This window comes from Myotis daubentonii, chromosome 4 (genome assembly GCF_963259705.1).
Source record: "Myotis daubentonii chromosome 4, mMyoDau2.1, whole genome shotgun sequence".
Lineage (NCBI taxonomy): Eukaryota > Metazoa > Chordata > Mammalia > Chiroptera > Vespertilionidae > Myotis > Myotis daubentonii.
The window spans coordinates 62,854,130-62,869,138 of NC_081843.1; the positions used below are offsets into that span (position 1 = coordinate 62,854,130).

At 33.4% G+C, this 15,009-nt stretch overlaps 1 protein-coding gene across 3 annotated transcripts in view; it reads right to left on the minus strand.

Annotated features, from left to right (window-relative positions):
- Nucleotides 1-15,009, minus strand: part of SLF1 (SMC5-SMC6 complex localization factor 1) — a 68,122-nt gene that overhangs the window by 51,984 nt on the left and 1,129 nt on the right. For all 3 annotated transcript variants that reach the window (XM_059694105.1, XM_059694106.1, XM_059694104.1), the window contains exons 2-4: nucleotides 6,685-6,798; nucleotides 6,447-6,522; nucleotides 4,047-4,287 (exon numbers count right to left, since the gene is read on the minus strand). In XM_059694105.1, the coding sequence (XP_059550088.1) occupies nucleotides 4,047-4,287; nucleotides 6,447-6,522; nucleotides 6,685-6,798 (431 nt within the window). The remainder of the gene's footprint in view (nucleotides 1-4,046; nucleotides 4,288-6,446; nucleotides 6,523-6,684; nucleotides 6,799-15,009) is intronic.

Genomic DNA, 15,009 nt, shown 5'->3' on the forward strand with positions numbered 1-15,009 from the left:
TTCTCTCATATAAGCAAAAGCCTTAAGCTATTAGGGTAAGGTAAGAAAGTTTTCTATCTTCAGAATTCAGGAAAGGTGCACTGCTTGTGTTGGAAGAGGAAATAAAACCCACCTGCCTCTGTGGAGGGACAGGAAAACCTGCTGTGCACCCCAAAACAGATTCACTGTTTCTGTTTGAGGGATAGAAGCAAAAGCCATCTGTCCCTGGAAGAGGGGCAGGAATGCCACTAGGGTTTAGGATCCTGCACCAATACAAACTAGACATCTAATACTGGGTAATGGTTAAAAATTCTTTCTTGCCAAAGGCCCTGCCCATAGGTAGCAGGCAAGAATATGGCTACCTGGGGGACCAAGACACAAACACTGAGAAAGTACCAACCAGGAACTAAGAACACAAAGAATGCTTAAGAATAGAGCTATCCAGCAGAACTGACAATGCACATTTCCTTAACCCCACCCCATAAATGAGCAACAAAGCCGGAGACAAACAGTATGGAGAGAGAGTCCTTTCAGGGGTCCTTTTAAGATTCGTTCAGTAGTACAGGCATTACCAAAAGCTCAGAGTGAAGAAAACTAATTAAAATCTTTCTAGAACCCCAGGCTCCACACTAAGCCCAAAGAAACTGTAGCCCATTGCAGCAGTAAATTGAAATAATGCATTGAGGGTGACTATAGCATTAACAAAACCCCAAAACAAGCTCAACCACCCCTAACCAACTCGATTACCCCTACTAACTGTCTTATAGAAGAGGTAGAATATGTTTTTGAATATAAATATTATTTACCTCTTTTGTATGTGATGTCTATGCATACAATAAAAAAATACAAGACATACACGAAAAGCAAGGGGGGGAATTACTGTCAAGAGATAAAGGAATAAATAGCAGAAAGATGATCCAGATGTTGAAATTGTCAGAAAGTGATTTTAAAATAACTTTGGCTGACATGGTAAAGGATATAGGAAAAAGGTGAACAATCTACATGAAGAGATAGGGAATTTAGGAGAATACTTAAAAAATGGTAGAAATGAAAGATACTATATCGAACAGACAATCCAACCTCAAGACGGAAGGTGGGGGGGGGGGGCGGGTGATGCGGCGGGGGAAGAGGGGTGAAGGGCGTGAGAGATCAACCAAAGGACTTGTATGCATGCATATAAGCAGAACTCATGGACATAAACACCAAGAGGGTGAGGGCATGTGCTGCGGGGATGGGAACGACTCGGGGGGGTCAATGGGGGAAAAAGGAGACATATGTAATACTTTAAACAATAAAGAATTTTTTTAAAAAGATACTATATCAAAGGCGGCTTATTAACAGACTGCCCATAACTGAGGAAGGAATATCTGAACTTGATGGTAGGGCAACCGAAATTATATAACTGAAACACAAAAATTAAAAAAACAAACAAACAAAAAAACAGAACAAAGCATGCAAAAAATGTGGGATAGAACCACTTGGTCCAAAATATAGAGATAGCACTCCAGAAGGAAAAGAACACAATAGAGTAAATATTTAAAAGATAATTGCCAAGAATTTTCCATAATTAATATGACACACTAAAAAAAACCAAAAACCTGAATGTGTTCAGGAAGCTCAGAGAACCCCAAGCAAATAACAAACACAGATAACAAATAACAAATAAACACACACACACACACACACACACACACACACACACCTGGACACGTAATCAAAACATTAAAGAGCAAAGGACATATTGTTATTTAAATTTTAATTTCCAATTGTTCATTACTAGCATATAAAAACACAATTTTTATATAGTGAATTATCCTGTGACCTTGCTAAATTCACTAATACAATAACCTTTTTTCGATAAATTATGTAGTATATGGCCATTACTTTCAGGATAAAAGCAATTATTTCACATTTTTTCTTTACAACTCTAGGTTCTTATTTATTTTCTTTGCCTTATTGCACTGGCTAATACCTCTAGTAAAATGCTGAATAGAAGTGGCCACAGTAAGCATGCTTTGTCTTGTTCCCAATTATGGAAGAAAAATATCCATGATTTTAAGTTTAGATTTTGTCATACATATCATTTACCAGGTTGAGGTTATAAAATTCTTAACAAAATATTTGCAAATAGAATCAGCAAGTATTAAAAATGAATAATAGACCATGATAAAGTAGAATTTATCTCAGGAGTATCAGTTTGGTTTAACATTTAAAAATTGACAAAATAATTTAGCATATTATCAGAATAAAAGACAAAAGCCAATTGTCTCAATAGATATATAAAATTTTCAAAAAAGTACATTTATAATAGCATCCTAAAACAATAAGTACCAAGGGTTAAATTTAACATGTGCTAAACTTATGCAATGAAAACTATAAAACATTGTCAGAAATTAAAAAATGATTTTAAAGAAAGAAATTTAAAAATACTTGAAGGAATATACAATTTGTTGAGAGAACAACTCAATATTGTTAAGATCTCAATTCTCTCCAATTTGATCTTAACTTCAATCCCAATCCCAATCACAATCACAGCTTGTATTTTTGTACAAATTGACAAACTGATTCTAAAATGTGTATGGAAATATAAAAGATCCACATCACCAAAACAAATTTGAAAAAGAGAATACTGGAGGATTCATACTACCTGATTTAAAGACTCATTATAAAGCTACAGTAATTAAAACAGTGTGCTGTTAATATAGGGAGAGACAGTTATCAATGGAACAGAATAAGAAGTCCAGAAATAGACCACACAAATAAGGTCAACTGATTTTCAACAACGCCAAGGTAACTGCAAAGCAACTGAACCTTCATACGATGCTAATGAGTTTGTAAAATGGTACAATTTTAAAACAGTGTGCTGTTAATATAGGGAGAGACAGTTATCAATGGAACAGAATAAGAAGTCCAGAAATAGACCACACAAATAAGGTCAACTCATTTTCAACAACGCCAAGGTAACTGCAAAGCAACTGAACCTTCATACGATGCTAATGAGTTTGTAAAATGGTACAACTACTTTAGAAAATGGTTTGGCATTTTCATATAATGTTAAGTGCACAATGGCCATTTGAGCCAGCAATTTCATTCCTAGGTATTTACCCAAGAGGAATGAAGACTCGTCTACCTGAAGACTTGTACTCAATGTTCATAGCAGCTTTAATCACATTAGAAAACAAACAAAAAATGCCACAAAAGTCCATCAGTGGTTGAATAAATAAATGGGTTGTGATATATCCACAGAGAATACCACTCAGCAATAAAAAATAAAGTGCTGATTCACACAAAGTACATAAATCTCAAAATCAAATGCGTAAATACAATATGATCCCATTTACATAAATCACTAAAGGAAAATGACAAATCTAATCTACAGTGACAAAAGAAACCACTGGTTATCTGGTATTGGTGGAACAAAATTAAATGCACAAGGACACAACAAAATGTTGTAATGTTAATGTTACAGATCAGAATGTAGTGGGTTAACATAGATGTATAACTTTGCCCAAACTCATCAAAATGAACACTTAAAATGTGTGGATGTTACTATCTATAAATTACACTTCAGTAAAGGTGACAAAAAAAGTCTTTCCAACTCCCCTCCACCAAAAGTCATGGCAATCTTATAATTAGTTTACCCAATAAGAAGCCTTTTAAAAAAATGATATAAAAGATTAAAAAAAATGAAATGATAGAAACAGTATTAACCATGAAAAATGCACTACATAAACCCAGAACAAAGCCTCTGTGATAACATAATATTTCATCTGCAAAAATTAAAAACTGCTTTAAAACTTAAAAAATTTGTTTGACTCACAGAAAAAATGACATGGAAAGTAAAATAAAGACCACAAAAATAATTTAAAGTAATACTATAAAATACATTTTATTCCATTAGATAGATATACTTAAATGTTAGAACGGCTTAAGTAGGAAATCAAAGAGTAAACCACATGGCTCATTTAAACTAAACTAATAATAGCAAAGAAATAGAGAAAGGTATTCAAGCAAACCAAAACTGTTTTCTCATTAATTGCTTTAGCTTTCATAAGGTCTTATCTTACCTTACAAGAGAATCACTTCGCTTATCAGCTCTAACAAGGAGGACAACTTTCCATCTGTGAAAGGCTCCGGGAGCACCAGTGCGTTTCAGTTCTTCACGCCATCTTTTAGGTGCAGATTGCATTTGAGGTGAGTAATGGGAATTCTTTTCAATTTTATATCCCCATTCGTAAGTTGTTTCATCAAGCCATCTACCACTTTTGGCACTATGAATTATGTAGTCCTTAGTTAGTACCCACTTTCCTAAAAAGTAAATAAGCTATCAATAAGAATTTTGTTCTGATAAGTGGTAAACAATAAAAACCAAATATCAAATAGAATTTAATCTTTCTGAAAACTAAAGACACAAATAAACGGAAGCATATACTGTGCTTATGGACAGAAAGAATGAGCACTGCTAAAATGTCCACACTACCCAAAGCCATCTACATTTTCAATGCAATCCTTATCAAAATAGCAATGTCATTTTACACAGAACTATAACAAATGATCCTAAAATTTATTTGGAACCACAAAGGACCCTGAATAGACAAAGCAATCTTGAAAAAGAAAAAAAGTATATTACAAGGCTATAACAATCAAAACGGCGGGGTACTAAAGTAAAAACAGACATATAGATCAATGTAACATAAAAGAGAGCCCAGAAAGAAGCCCATAGCTATAGGATAAACTAATTTATAATAAAGGAGTCAAGAATATATCCATTGGGAGCCCTGACTGGTTTGGCTCAGTGGATAAAGCATTGACCTGCGGACTGAAGGGTCCCAGGTTCGATTCCAGTCAAGGGCATGTACCTTCGTTGCAGGCACATCCCCAGGAGGGGATGTGCAGGAGGCAGCTGATCGATGTTTCTAACTCTCTATCCCTCTCCCTTCCTCTCTGTAAAAAATCAATAAAATATATTTTTTTTAAAAAAGAATATCTATTGGGGTAAAGAGATTATCTTCAATAAATGATGCAGTCCCATTTGTTTATTTTTGTGTTTATCGTCTTTGCCTTACGAGATATATCCAAAAAAATATGCTAAGACCAATATTTTATTGCCTATGTTTTCTTCTAGGAGTTTTATGGTTCCGGGTTTTATATTTAAGTCTTTAATCCATGTTTAGTTTATTTTTGTGTATGGTGTAAGAAAGTGGCCTAATTTCATTTTTTTTCATATATCCAAAAAAAAAAAAAGGCAACTTACTGAATCAGAGAAGATATTTGTAAATGATATATTCAATAAGGGGTTAATACCCACAATATATAAAGAACTCATACAATTCAACACAATCCAATTAAAAAATGAGCTGAGGACCTGAATAGACATTTCTCCAAAATATAATGTTGTATATGAACTATAATTGAAAAAAAATTAACCTTATTCAACATGAGACTCAAACTATTTACCAACATCATCTTTGAATGATGTTGTGTTTCCTAAATTTTTTTATGAGAGGCCTACAACATGACTGAACATTGTATGTAATCTTTCCTATAATTATAATTGTTAGTAAATAAAATATAGATATAAGGCTTAATAAAATAAAATGTGGTATTACTTAAACTATAATTATTATTATTAAACCCTATTTTGGGTTAGATTTATATTCTTCCTCTTATGCTAAAAACTTTTCCCATAATGTTTATGGCATTCTTATGCTTTGTAAAACAAATTTATTGAGTTGGAGAATTTTTCAGGGTACTGAAGTAAAAACCATTAGATCAGGGTATCTACAAACATTCTATAGTTGCTTTATTTGGGCATCAATGATGTTTTTAAACAGCAGGGACAATGTATGTTTTCATTTGTGGAGTTAATAATGAATCCAAGTGTTTTTATAATAAGTTACTCTAAAAATGGTAAATTCACCTGAGTTAAATACATATTTTTTTTGCAACCAGCAGACTATTGAGAAGCCAAATCAATCACAGAAAACTATAAAAGAAACATCAATGACAGAAGTGACATCAGTGACAAACACAGAATTTAAAAATCTTCAAAAAATAAAATAGCATGATCATTGCTTCATAGAATGGGTGAGAGGGGAGGCAGCAGTTGAACAAAAACATTAACTATTTCCAATGAAAGATCAAAGAAAAGAAACTTGGCTGACAACAGCTGAGATTTCAACAGGCATTTTTTTTTAATTTTGTGCCAAAACTTTCACTTAAAATACTTTTTCTTATATAAAGTATTTACATGAAAATATTTGTTGAAGGAAATATTTCTGCCTATTTAAATGCATTTCTCATGTATTGCAAAGTTTTACTCAGAAAAATACAACAAAAAGTATATCAAATATAAGTATTTTAAGAAAAATGCCAACATAAACATACCATCTTCCTAGTGACTAAGGTACTTTTTCTTTAACATGAAGATTTTTTTTTCAAAGATGGATGGAAGGCCGTTAACTTACCTGCTGCACAAGCCGCTAAAAATTTTTCACTCTTACATAGGCGTTCAGCTATAAGATGTGTACAATTTTTATATTTCTGGAACAAAAAATCCACATAAAAAAAATGTTACTAAGGGAATATTTCATACATAACACATTCTTCTTATTCTTACACTATTATGGGGGCATTTTATCATTTTTAGGTCCGTACTTTAATTTTAGTTACTTTACATTTGGTAAGTAAAGTTTCTGTACTCACCTCACTCTTAATAAAAGTACAATCTAGTGTTAAAAGCAATTTTCCTAGAGCTTCCTTTTCTTCCATTTTAAATCCTGTCATCTGAATGATATGCTTTGGGGCACCATCTTCCATCTAACACATACACATAAAGAAGATAACATGTTAGATATTATTCACCAGGTTGACTTTATTATTTTTCCTTATTTATGAGTGCTAAAAATAAATGCTGAAACCATTAGATCAGACATATAATGAATTAAACACATAAGACTTAATTATAAATACCAATATTAAAATTGCTTATGTAAATAGAAATTAGTTTTAAAAGTTAATCTTCTCAAAATGTGACCTTAAGTAAAATGAGATTTTTTGTCTGATTTGAACACTGAAAGTTTGCATTACTTTCCACTAAGATACAATTAAATGAATGTAATTCTTCAGAAATATATACAATTACATATTAATTATGTTATATAAATATTAGCATAATATCTTCATTTTAAAAGCACTGTTTTTGCTAAGAGCTTGTGAAGTACACTCATTGACAATGAAACTTAATCAGATTTTATACTGATTTTTAAAGTCTGTGGACAGGTATTAAAGAATATGTATAAGTTATTGGAGAAACTGATAAAAACTCATGGTCCCACAGCCTTTACACCAAATAATTTAGTATGGTAGGTATAAGTAAGAAGCCTGGATCCCATTCCCAATCTACATTTAACTCATTACCTACAAAATAGACCTAAAAAAACACATGGTTTTAAAATTGGTTTTGATAGGGACCTTAATCCATATTTAAATGCAGTGCATGAAGCAAGTTGTATCTGAGATGGCACATTTATTAGACAAGAAAACGCATGTTTCCAATTATAATACAATTTTTTGTTTACATGAAGTTACAACTTAAGAAGTAGCTCCTTAGAGAAAATTTAGTTTCTTATTACTGACTAGAGGCCAGGTGCACAAATTCGTGCATGGGTGGGGTCCCTCAGGGTGGCCTGCAGAGATTGGGTCCAGCTCGCACCCCCAGCTTGCTCCCCAAGCCTTGCAGTGCCACAGCCGTGCTGGCACCCGCCTTGGCCTGGTGCTGTCCCCTCACCTGCTCCAGCATCCCATCTGCGGGGCGATCTATCGGGGCTGCCCCCCACCCCCCGGCTCCCTCAGCTCCTGGGAGCCGCGTGGCGGCCCCACCTCCCACTGCTGGTCACCGTCTCTGGGGTGATCAGTCAGGGCCCGGCTCCCTCAGCGCCTGGGAGCCACATGGCGGCCCCACCTCCCGCCGCTGGTCACCGTCTCTGGGGTGATCAGTCAGGGCCCGGCTCCCTCAGCGCCTGGGAGCCAGGCGGCAGCCCCACCCCCCGCCTCCGGTCACTGTCTGCGGGGTGATCGGCGGGGCGATTGAGCGCCCACTTGCACCCACCTTGGCCTGGTGCCGCCCGCTCACCTGCTCCACCATCCCACCACGGTCCTTCCTGCTCTTGTCGGGGCCCATCAGGGCCAGCAGTGCCTCCACTGCTGCCCCCTGCCAGCGCTGGGTTGCCAACACTCGCCATGTTCTGCGCCACCTCCTGGTGGTCAGCACACATCATAGCAAGCAGTCGAGCTCCTGGTCTCTGGGCCGAACTCCCAGTTAAACGATTGCCCGAGGGGACAATTTGCATATTAGGCTTTTATTATATAGGATGAGGAAAGTAGGGGTTAGAGCAATTGGGGTAACTTCCCATTTCTCTTATCAATTTTGCCACAAAGCTCTACATTAGTCTTTAATGTCATTGACAAAGCAATAGTATTTTCCTTCTTTCAAGGCAATTAAAAATAATTTTACATTTGAAATTCTTTTTAAAAAGTAAACCTCAAAAATTAGCACTGTTTGAACCCAGGACTAGTAACAGACAACTGGTGAAGTAAAAAATGTCCTCTATAGAAAGTCTATTTTCAAAGACTAAAATATATACATTTATTTTAAATATATATGGACCACATACAGTAATATTTGAAAGAAAGTATAACTATAAACAAATAAAGCATTACCCAGGGTTAAAATTGACCAATGCTTCATTTCCCTTGCTTAAAGTTTCTAAGAGGAAAAACTTCAGTGAGAGTAAGAACACTTCTGGTTTTTCTCTACCCTTCATCACTCTCTGGCTTAGAGAGGAGAAATTACTTGAAAGAACTAACTGGATGTGCTTTGCTCAGCATATCTGTATATTTGCAATGACGTTCCTATTAATGCTTTCTGACATGTCCTAAGGAGCTGCCAGTAGTGGCCTGTACTGACTGCCTGGGTGGGTAAATCAATTCAGATGTTATATACTAAGAATCACACTGCAGTTGTATATCAAAGTCACCTCCTCCAAAATAATTTTTATTCAATAAAAAAAGCTGATACTTTGACCTCAATATACCTGACTTTCATATTTCTCTATTGATTCCAAAAGAGAAAAAAAGGGTGTAATGTATTAACCCTCTAATATCCTAAAATTCAAGATACAGAATAGAAAGTGTCTTAATCCCTTTGAGTGCCAACCAATATCCTAAAATTGCCAAGGCATTTTTGCTGATTTTACAGCAGTTTAGGAAAAAAATTATGAATCGCAAGTAAATGAAGTTATATATTAAAAACTTAAGGAAACCTTTACTACGTTTGTTTTCATTTTTGACATATATTGTTTGCAGATTGTATTATAAAATACTAGTAGAAAAAAATTTTGAACAAAACATGTTAAAATAGAGGGACACCCTTCTCCAATATCTTCCACAAAATTGTCATCTTCACAGCAAGAATTGACATATTTAGCAATATCATCATCACTAATAAAAGCAGACTTAGAACTGGACGCCATTTCTAAGCTTTAGGGCTACAAAATATAAGTAAACTTCATAAAATCGTAGTACCTGTAAAAAATTAGGCAGAAAAATGCCAGTGGTCAATTTTAGTACTACAAACATTCGGCATCATATATAATCTGCACTTAGGTGCCATCTGTCAATAAAGAGTGAACTACTAACATCTAATAGTGACACTGCAGGAGGAGCGCGATAGCGCTCCCCGGCACTCTAGGGGTTAAGGATAAAGTTTTTCAACGAAACAAAATTTTTAAAAAGTTACAAGGATCTGGTCAGCACAAAATCAGAAAGTGTACATAATGAGGCCTGGTGTCTTATGAAATAATCATACACACAAAATACTATCATCAGTAAATAAAATGTATATAGCTTCTTGCAGAATCATCCAATTGTGTTAATCATCCAATTTTTTAAACCATTTTCATGGGTTATAAATAACACAGCTCTTGAGTAATAATACCCAGTAATATAGACTGGTAGCACATAAAAACTTTACAAACATGCTATTTTTAAGAAATAATAATGATTTAGTCTGATGCAGAACAGATATTGGCACACATACAATAAAGCCACATGTGGGTTACAAGGCATAGGATCATAACTAGGGAGAAGTGCTTTCATTAATTCTAGAGAGTTATTATTTAAACAAATCATTTAAGCAAATTTCCTTTAGAAAATGATAGGCCCTTTCAGAAATACCAGACAAGTGAAATTCATCTGTGAATATCACCTTGGTATTCAAGGGAAAAGGCAAATCTAAGTGTTTTTAGAGTTCTTGAAAGTCATTTTATCAGAGAAATATGTGTTTTAACCATATAAATTTTACCTACTACATATATTTTATTTATGTATTCCAGAGTTTAAATAGCTACTTAGGAAGCTATTTCAAGAAATGTTGTCAAAGAAGGGAAGTTTAAAAACCTAAAATCTGGTGTAGAGAAACCAGTGTTAAATAATTAGCATATACAGAAAGCAATAAGAAAATCACTGTAATGTTACAACTCAAACAGTTTTATTTAACGTTGTCCTTTAAATTTTATCCTTCTGATTCCTGAGATTTAAATGTATGTCCTATAAACCTGTGAGAAAAGCAATCGATCATATTATGTTCCTCTTCTAGATCAAATTAATAGTTATTATATAATTTGAATGTTTATCATTAACGAGGTGACATTTTAACATATTTTGGTTTAATGCAAAAATGATTAAGTTATTAAGACTTACTAGAGTCAGTGTATAATACAGTTTTCATCTTAAATTATATTGTCTTTATAATGGGATATACCCAATTTATGTATTTAACATTTTCTGTCAAATAGTTCACAGTAAAATAAGAACAGAACCACCTGTGCTTAATAGAAATCAGGAAAGGCTTTGTAAAGCAACTAGTTTCCTCTGAAAAACAATTAAACATGAAACTGAAATTAAACGAGCAAAGAGGAAATGGAAGAAACACAGGGGGAAGAATAGAATGTCCTGATTCAAACATTATGAAAATATGAAAATTAAAAAATAATAATCAGAATATACATTTACTCACAAGTTTATCAGAAAAACTGGGCTATTTGCTAAACTTTCACAAAATTTTAAATCCCAGTGATGGCACACAGTAAGTAGCACAGATTAAAAAAACAAATTCCATTAACCTAATCTAATAGCTTCCTATAATAAAATGATCTATTTGAAGCAAAAGCATTTACAATATATTCAGCAATTCTTAATATCATATCACATGACAAACTAATAGCCTAGGACCTAGGTCATAGATCTAATTCATACAGTTTCATGAGAAAATTGTTATCTACATATATTTGACATAGACATATATAAATATATGGACAGATTTTTGTATTTATAAAATCAGTGGTTTAGTGGTTCTTCCTATGACCCTGCAGGATTAAGAAAACAATAAACAATAGTCTAATCTAATATGTAATAAACCCAAAGAGAGCACTATACAAAACTAGTGTAATAACTATCAATGACCCAAATAATTCCAAGATCTTAAAAGTAGGGTCAAGTTTTTTGTAGAAGATGTGTTATGGGGTATGGAGGATCAAGAGCTAACTTCTAGAAGACTTCCAACACAAGAAAGAAAATATACTGCAAGGCAATTGTATCAGTGGCATTTCTGGGGAAATTATATACTTTTCTAGAACTTACAGGAGGTGGTCCTTCGAGATTACACAGTAAAAGGGAAAAACCAAAACGAGCACTTACTTAACAATTAAATGTTATTCTTACTGTCAAAAAATAAAAATTATATACTAGATTCTTAAAGAAAATGCTCTGTAGTAATTTTGTAAAATATTATAGTAATTTTAAAAATCTGGTCACTTACCTTGAACCATTTAATACACAAACTAAGGAGATAATGATTGAGAGCAGAGCTGGCATTTATGCAGAGCAAGCAACTGTCTCTGTGGTATGGACTTTCCCAAAATATCTCCCACATGGGCCTATCCCTGATGCCTGAAATTCCTTTGCAGTTGGTGCCAGTCAGAAATGCAAATAAACCTATAGCACTCATCGTAATTAAGAACATTATGCACTAGCTTTTAGGTCCTATAATTCTTTATGACACAAAGCTAGAACACACTTTAAAAATTTGACACATAGCCATAAACTGTTGAAAAGTGAACACGGAGAAAAGTAGAGGTAGGAATACAGATATGAATATAAAGATATGGTCCAGGAGGGAGATGAAAGTGCAGGATGCAACAGTTGGGTTAAAGAGGAAAATGTTACACAAAAAAAAGAGAAGGGCTAGAGAGATGCTTTCAAGAGGTCTATGGTAGAAAAATAAGGAGAAACTTTTCCTAATCTGCATTATAATTTATTTTATGAGCAGCCATGGTGTATCATACAACTTTGAGAATATAATGCATCTTATAAGTTGTATGCTATTAAGATAACGAAGGGATTTTTTAAAAAGTTTAATTTATAAATTTGCATCTAAGAACTAAAATTTTTCCTCAAAATAAGTTTTATTGATTTGTCTTTTAATTAACACATGCTTATTAAAGAAAATTTGAAAAATACTACAAAGTATATAGAAAGTTTAAAATCACTTCTAAATTCCTTCACCCTGTAATACCACTGTTAATATATGGGGAAAAGGAAAGGATTTTGACTTGTGTATGAAAAGATACATATCATGAAAATTAAATATTATACAGTTCTGTACCTTTTTATGTAAAATTATAGCGTGATCACTTTTTCCATGCCACTGAATATTCTTCATGGTTTTAAGGCTCTAATGTTTTAGGGCAAACAAGTAGTTTCTTAATGTTTGTTATTCAAGTGAACTATTTTAATTTTAAATCTACTTTTTTTAAAAATTTTAAAACCTAAGGAAAATGAACTTTTATACTCCCCTCTAGGAATACAACCAATATTGTTACTTTGAATTCAAGTTTGGAAGATTTTCATGGCTTCTGTTACCTAAGAAATTTAGCTGGGAAAGTAAAAAAAGTTCTAAAATTAAATAGGGTCAGTAAAGTATTGGATCTTTGTTTTAAACAATATTGCAAAAGGTAGACATAAATCCCAATACTCACACTGTATGAGTCAAATACTATTTGGCTCTGAATGCTATAACATCACATGGAGTTTAGGAATTTTGTATTCTTTTGGCTTTGGCTGAATTACATTCCGGTGGCCTTCGGATTTTCTTTTTTATTTTTTTTAAAGATGTAGCGTCTGTTTCCTGCCACATCCTTCAAAGGTATGGGATGTGTGTGTGTACTAGAATATACAAATATAAATTTATTTTACTAAGGTCTCCAGTGGCAAGACTTGTGGGATGTTCTAACTTCAATGACATTATTAAGTAAAGAAACAGTCATGACCAGGCTCTTAGATGGTATATTTGACAGTACAGGAAGGAAGTGGAGAAGCAGCAGCACTGTAACTGTAGTGAGGAAGAATTAAGCAGCTAAGAGGATTTATGGAGATATATCCAGTACTGTACAAAAAACAGACAGGACTGGAGATGCTAGCTTTAGGGATAAAGGGGCCCTTAAGGAAAACAAGAGTTATGACAGGGCAAAAATAATGAATGGACAGTAGATACTGGTTAGTCAGGGGGGCAGGGGAGTGAAAGGCACACCTGCTTCAGTATACTAAGAACTTTGTATTACTTAGTAGGAGCATAAGGTCTAAGGTTGAACAAGCTGGATTTCAATTGAGCTGTGATCTAGGCACTTCATATATTTTAGTTCATTTCCTTCTCAACAATGCAAGTGCTGTTTACCCTTCATATACAAATTAAGGATATTGGAGAACCTGAGACATTAAGAAACTAGCTCAAGGCTACACAGCTAGTCAATGGTGAAAACAGGATTCAAAAGCCTAAATCTGTTTCTGCAAAAGACTGTATGCCTTTCTACAACATCACTAATTATCAGAATTTTGTCTAATACTTTTAACTACAATATAATTTTATAAAGCAATCTATTTTCAGTTAATGCAAGAGAAAAATACATTGCATGAAAAGGAATCTACTATGAGGGTGGGGAGACATTTAGGTAATATCACTGAAAATATTTATAAAATAATTTCAGAAAAATAACACTAATATCTAAAATTTCAAAGCATTTCTAGAAAGTCAAGAGTGCCATTTTTTAATAAAAAAGAAAGTTTTCATTATTTCTCTCTCAAAACAGATTTGGTATTAATCACCAGACTAATTCATATGGGCTTTTCTTCTTCGTAAAAAAAAATTTTTAACTATTACTCAATGATAAAGTACAATTGCTAACTTTGAAAAAGTGTATTGTTATTTCAAATAATTTTGATATAAAGTAAAAACTATGTGAACCTAAAAGTTTTAGGGATATTTTTACTTTTAAGCAGCAAGATGTCCTTCAAAGGTAAGAAACAGTATATAGTGTATTTTATAGCATATTTAAGGAGAGTCAATCACAATAGTAAATATTCCATTTTAGTTATATTCTTGAAAAATATGATTCTTCACTATCTTTAGCTTTTATTATTCGGAAGATCTACGGAATTGTTGATTTTATTTTTAAATTTTTTTCTTTAAATAGTGAAAAGACTATCTTAGAATAGTCAAGAAAATACTGTCTAATTAATGAAGCCATATATTTGCTTTTCTAAAACCTAATGTTTTTAGACATTAGTAAAAACTGTGGATAACTATTATGAAATCTTCAGAGTTTTGAATTTTGATTATGAAAAGTACCCACATTTGACCACCTTTTCAAAGACTTCCACATGATTTATGTTTTCTGCTTCAGGGAAGCAGGAAAATATTCAAACATATAAATGAACTTAAGTACATAAGGCAAGAGAAACTGTGGATTTAGAGAACAGCTCTAATAGGGGCTTATTTGCATTATTGAAGGCTGGCTTTACAATAGAAACTTATACATTCAAGTAGTTGAAAAATGTATACATTCAAGTATACATTTACAATGTATATTAACCTTTGGGTTAACTTAGAAGACACGATCAAATTCCCCTTATAAA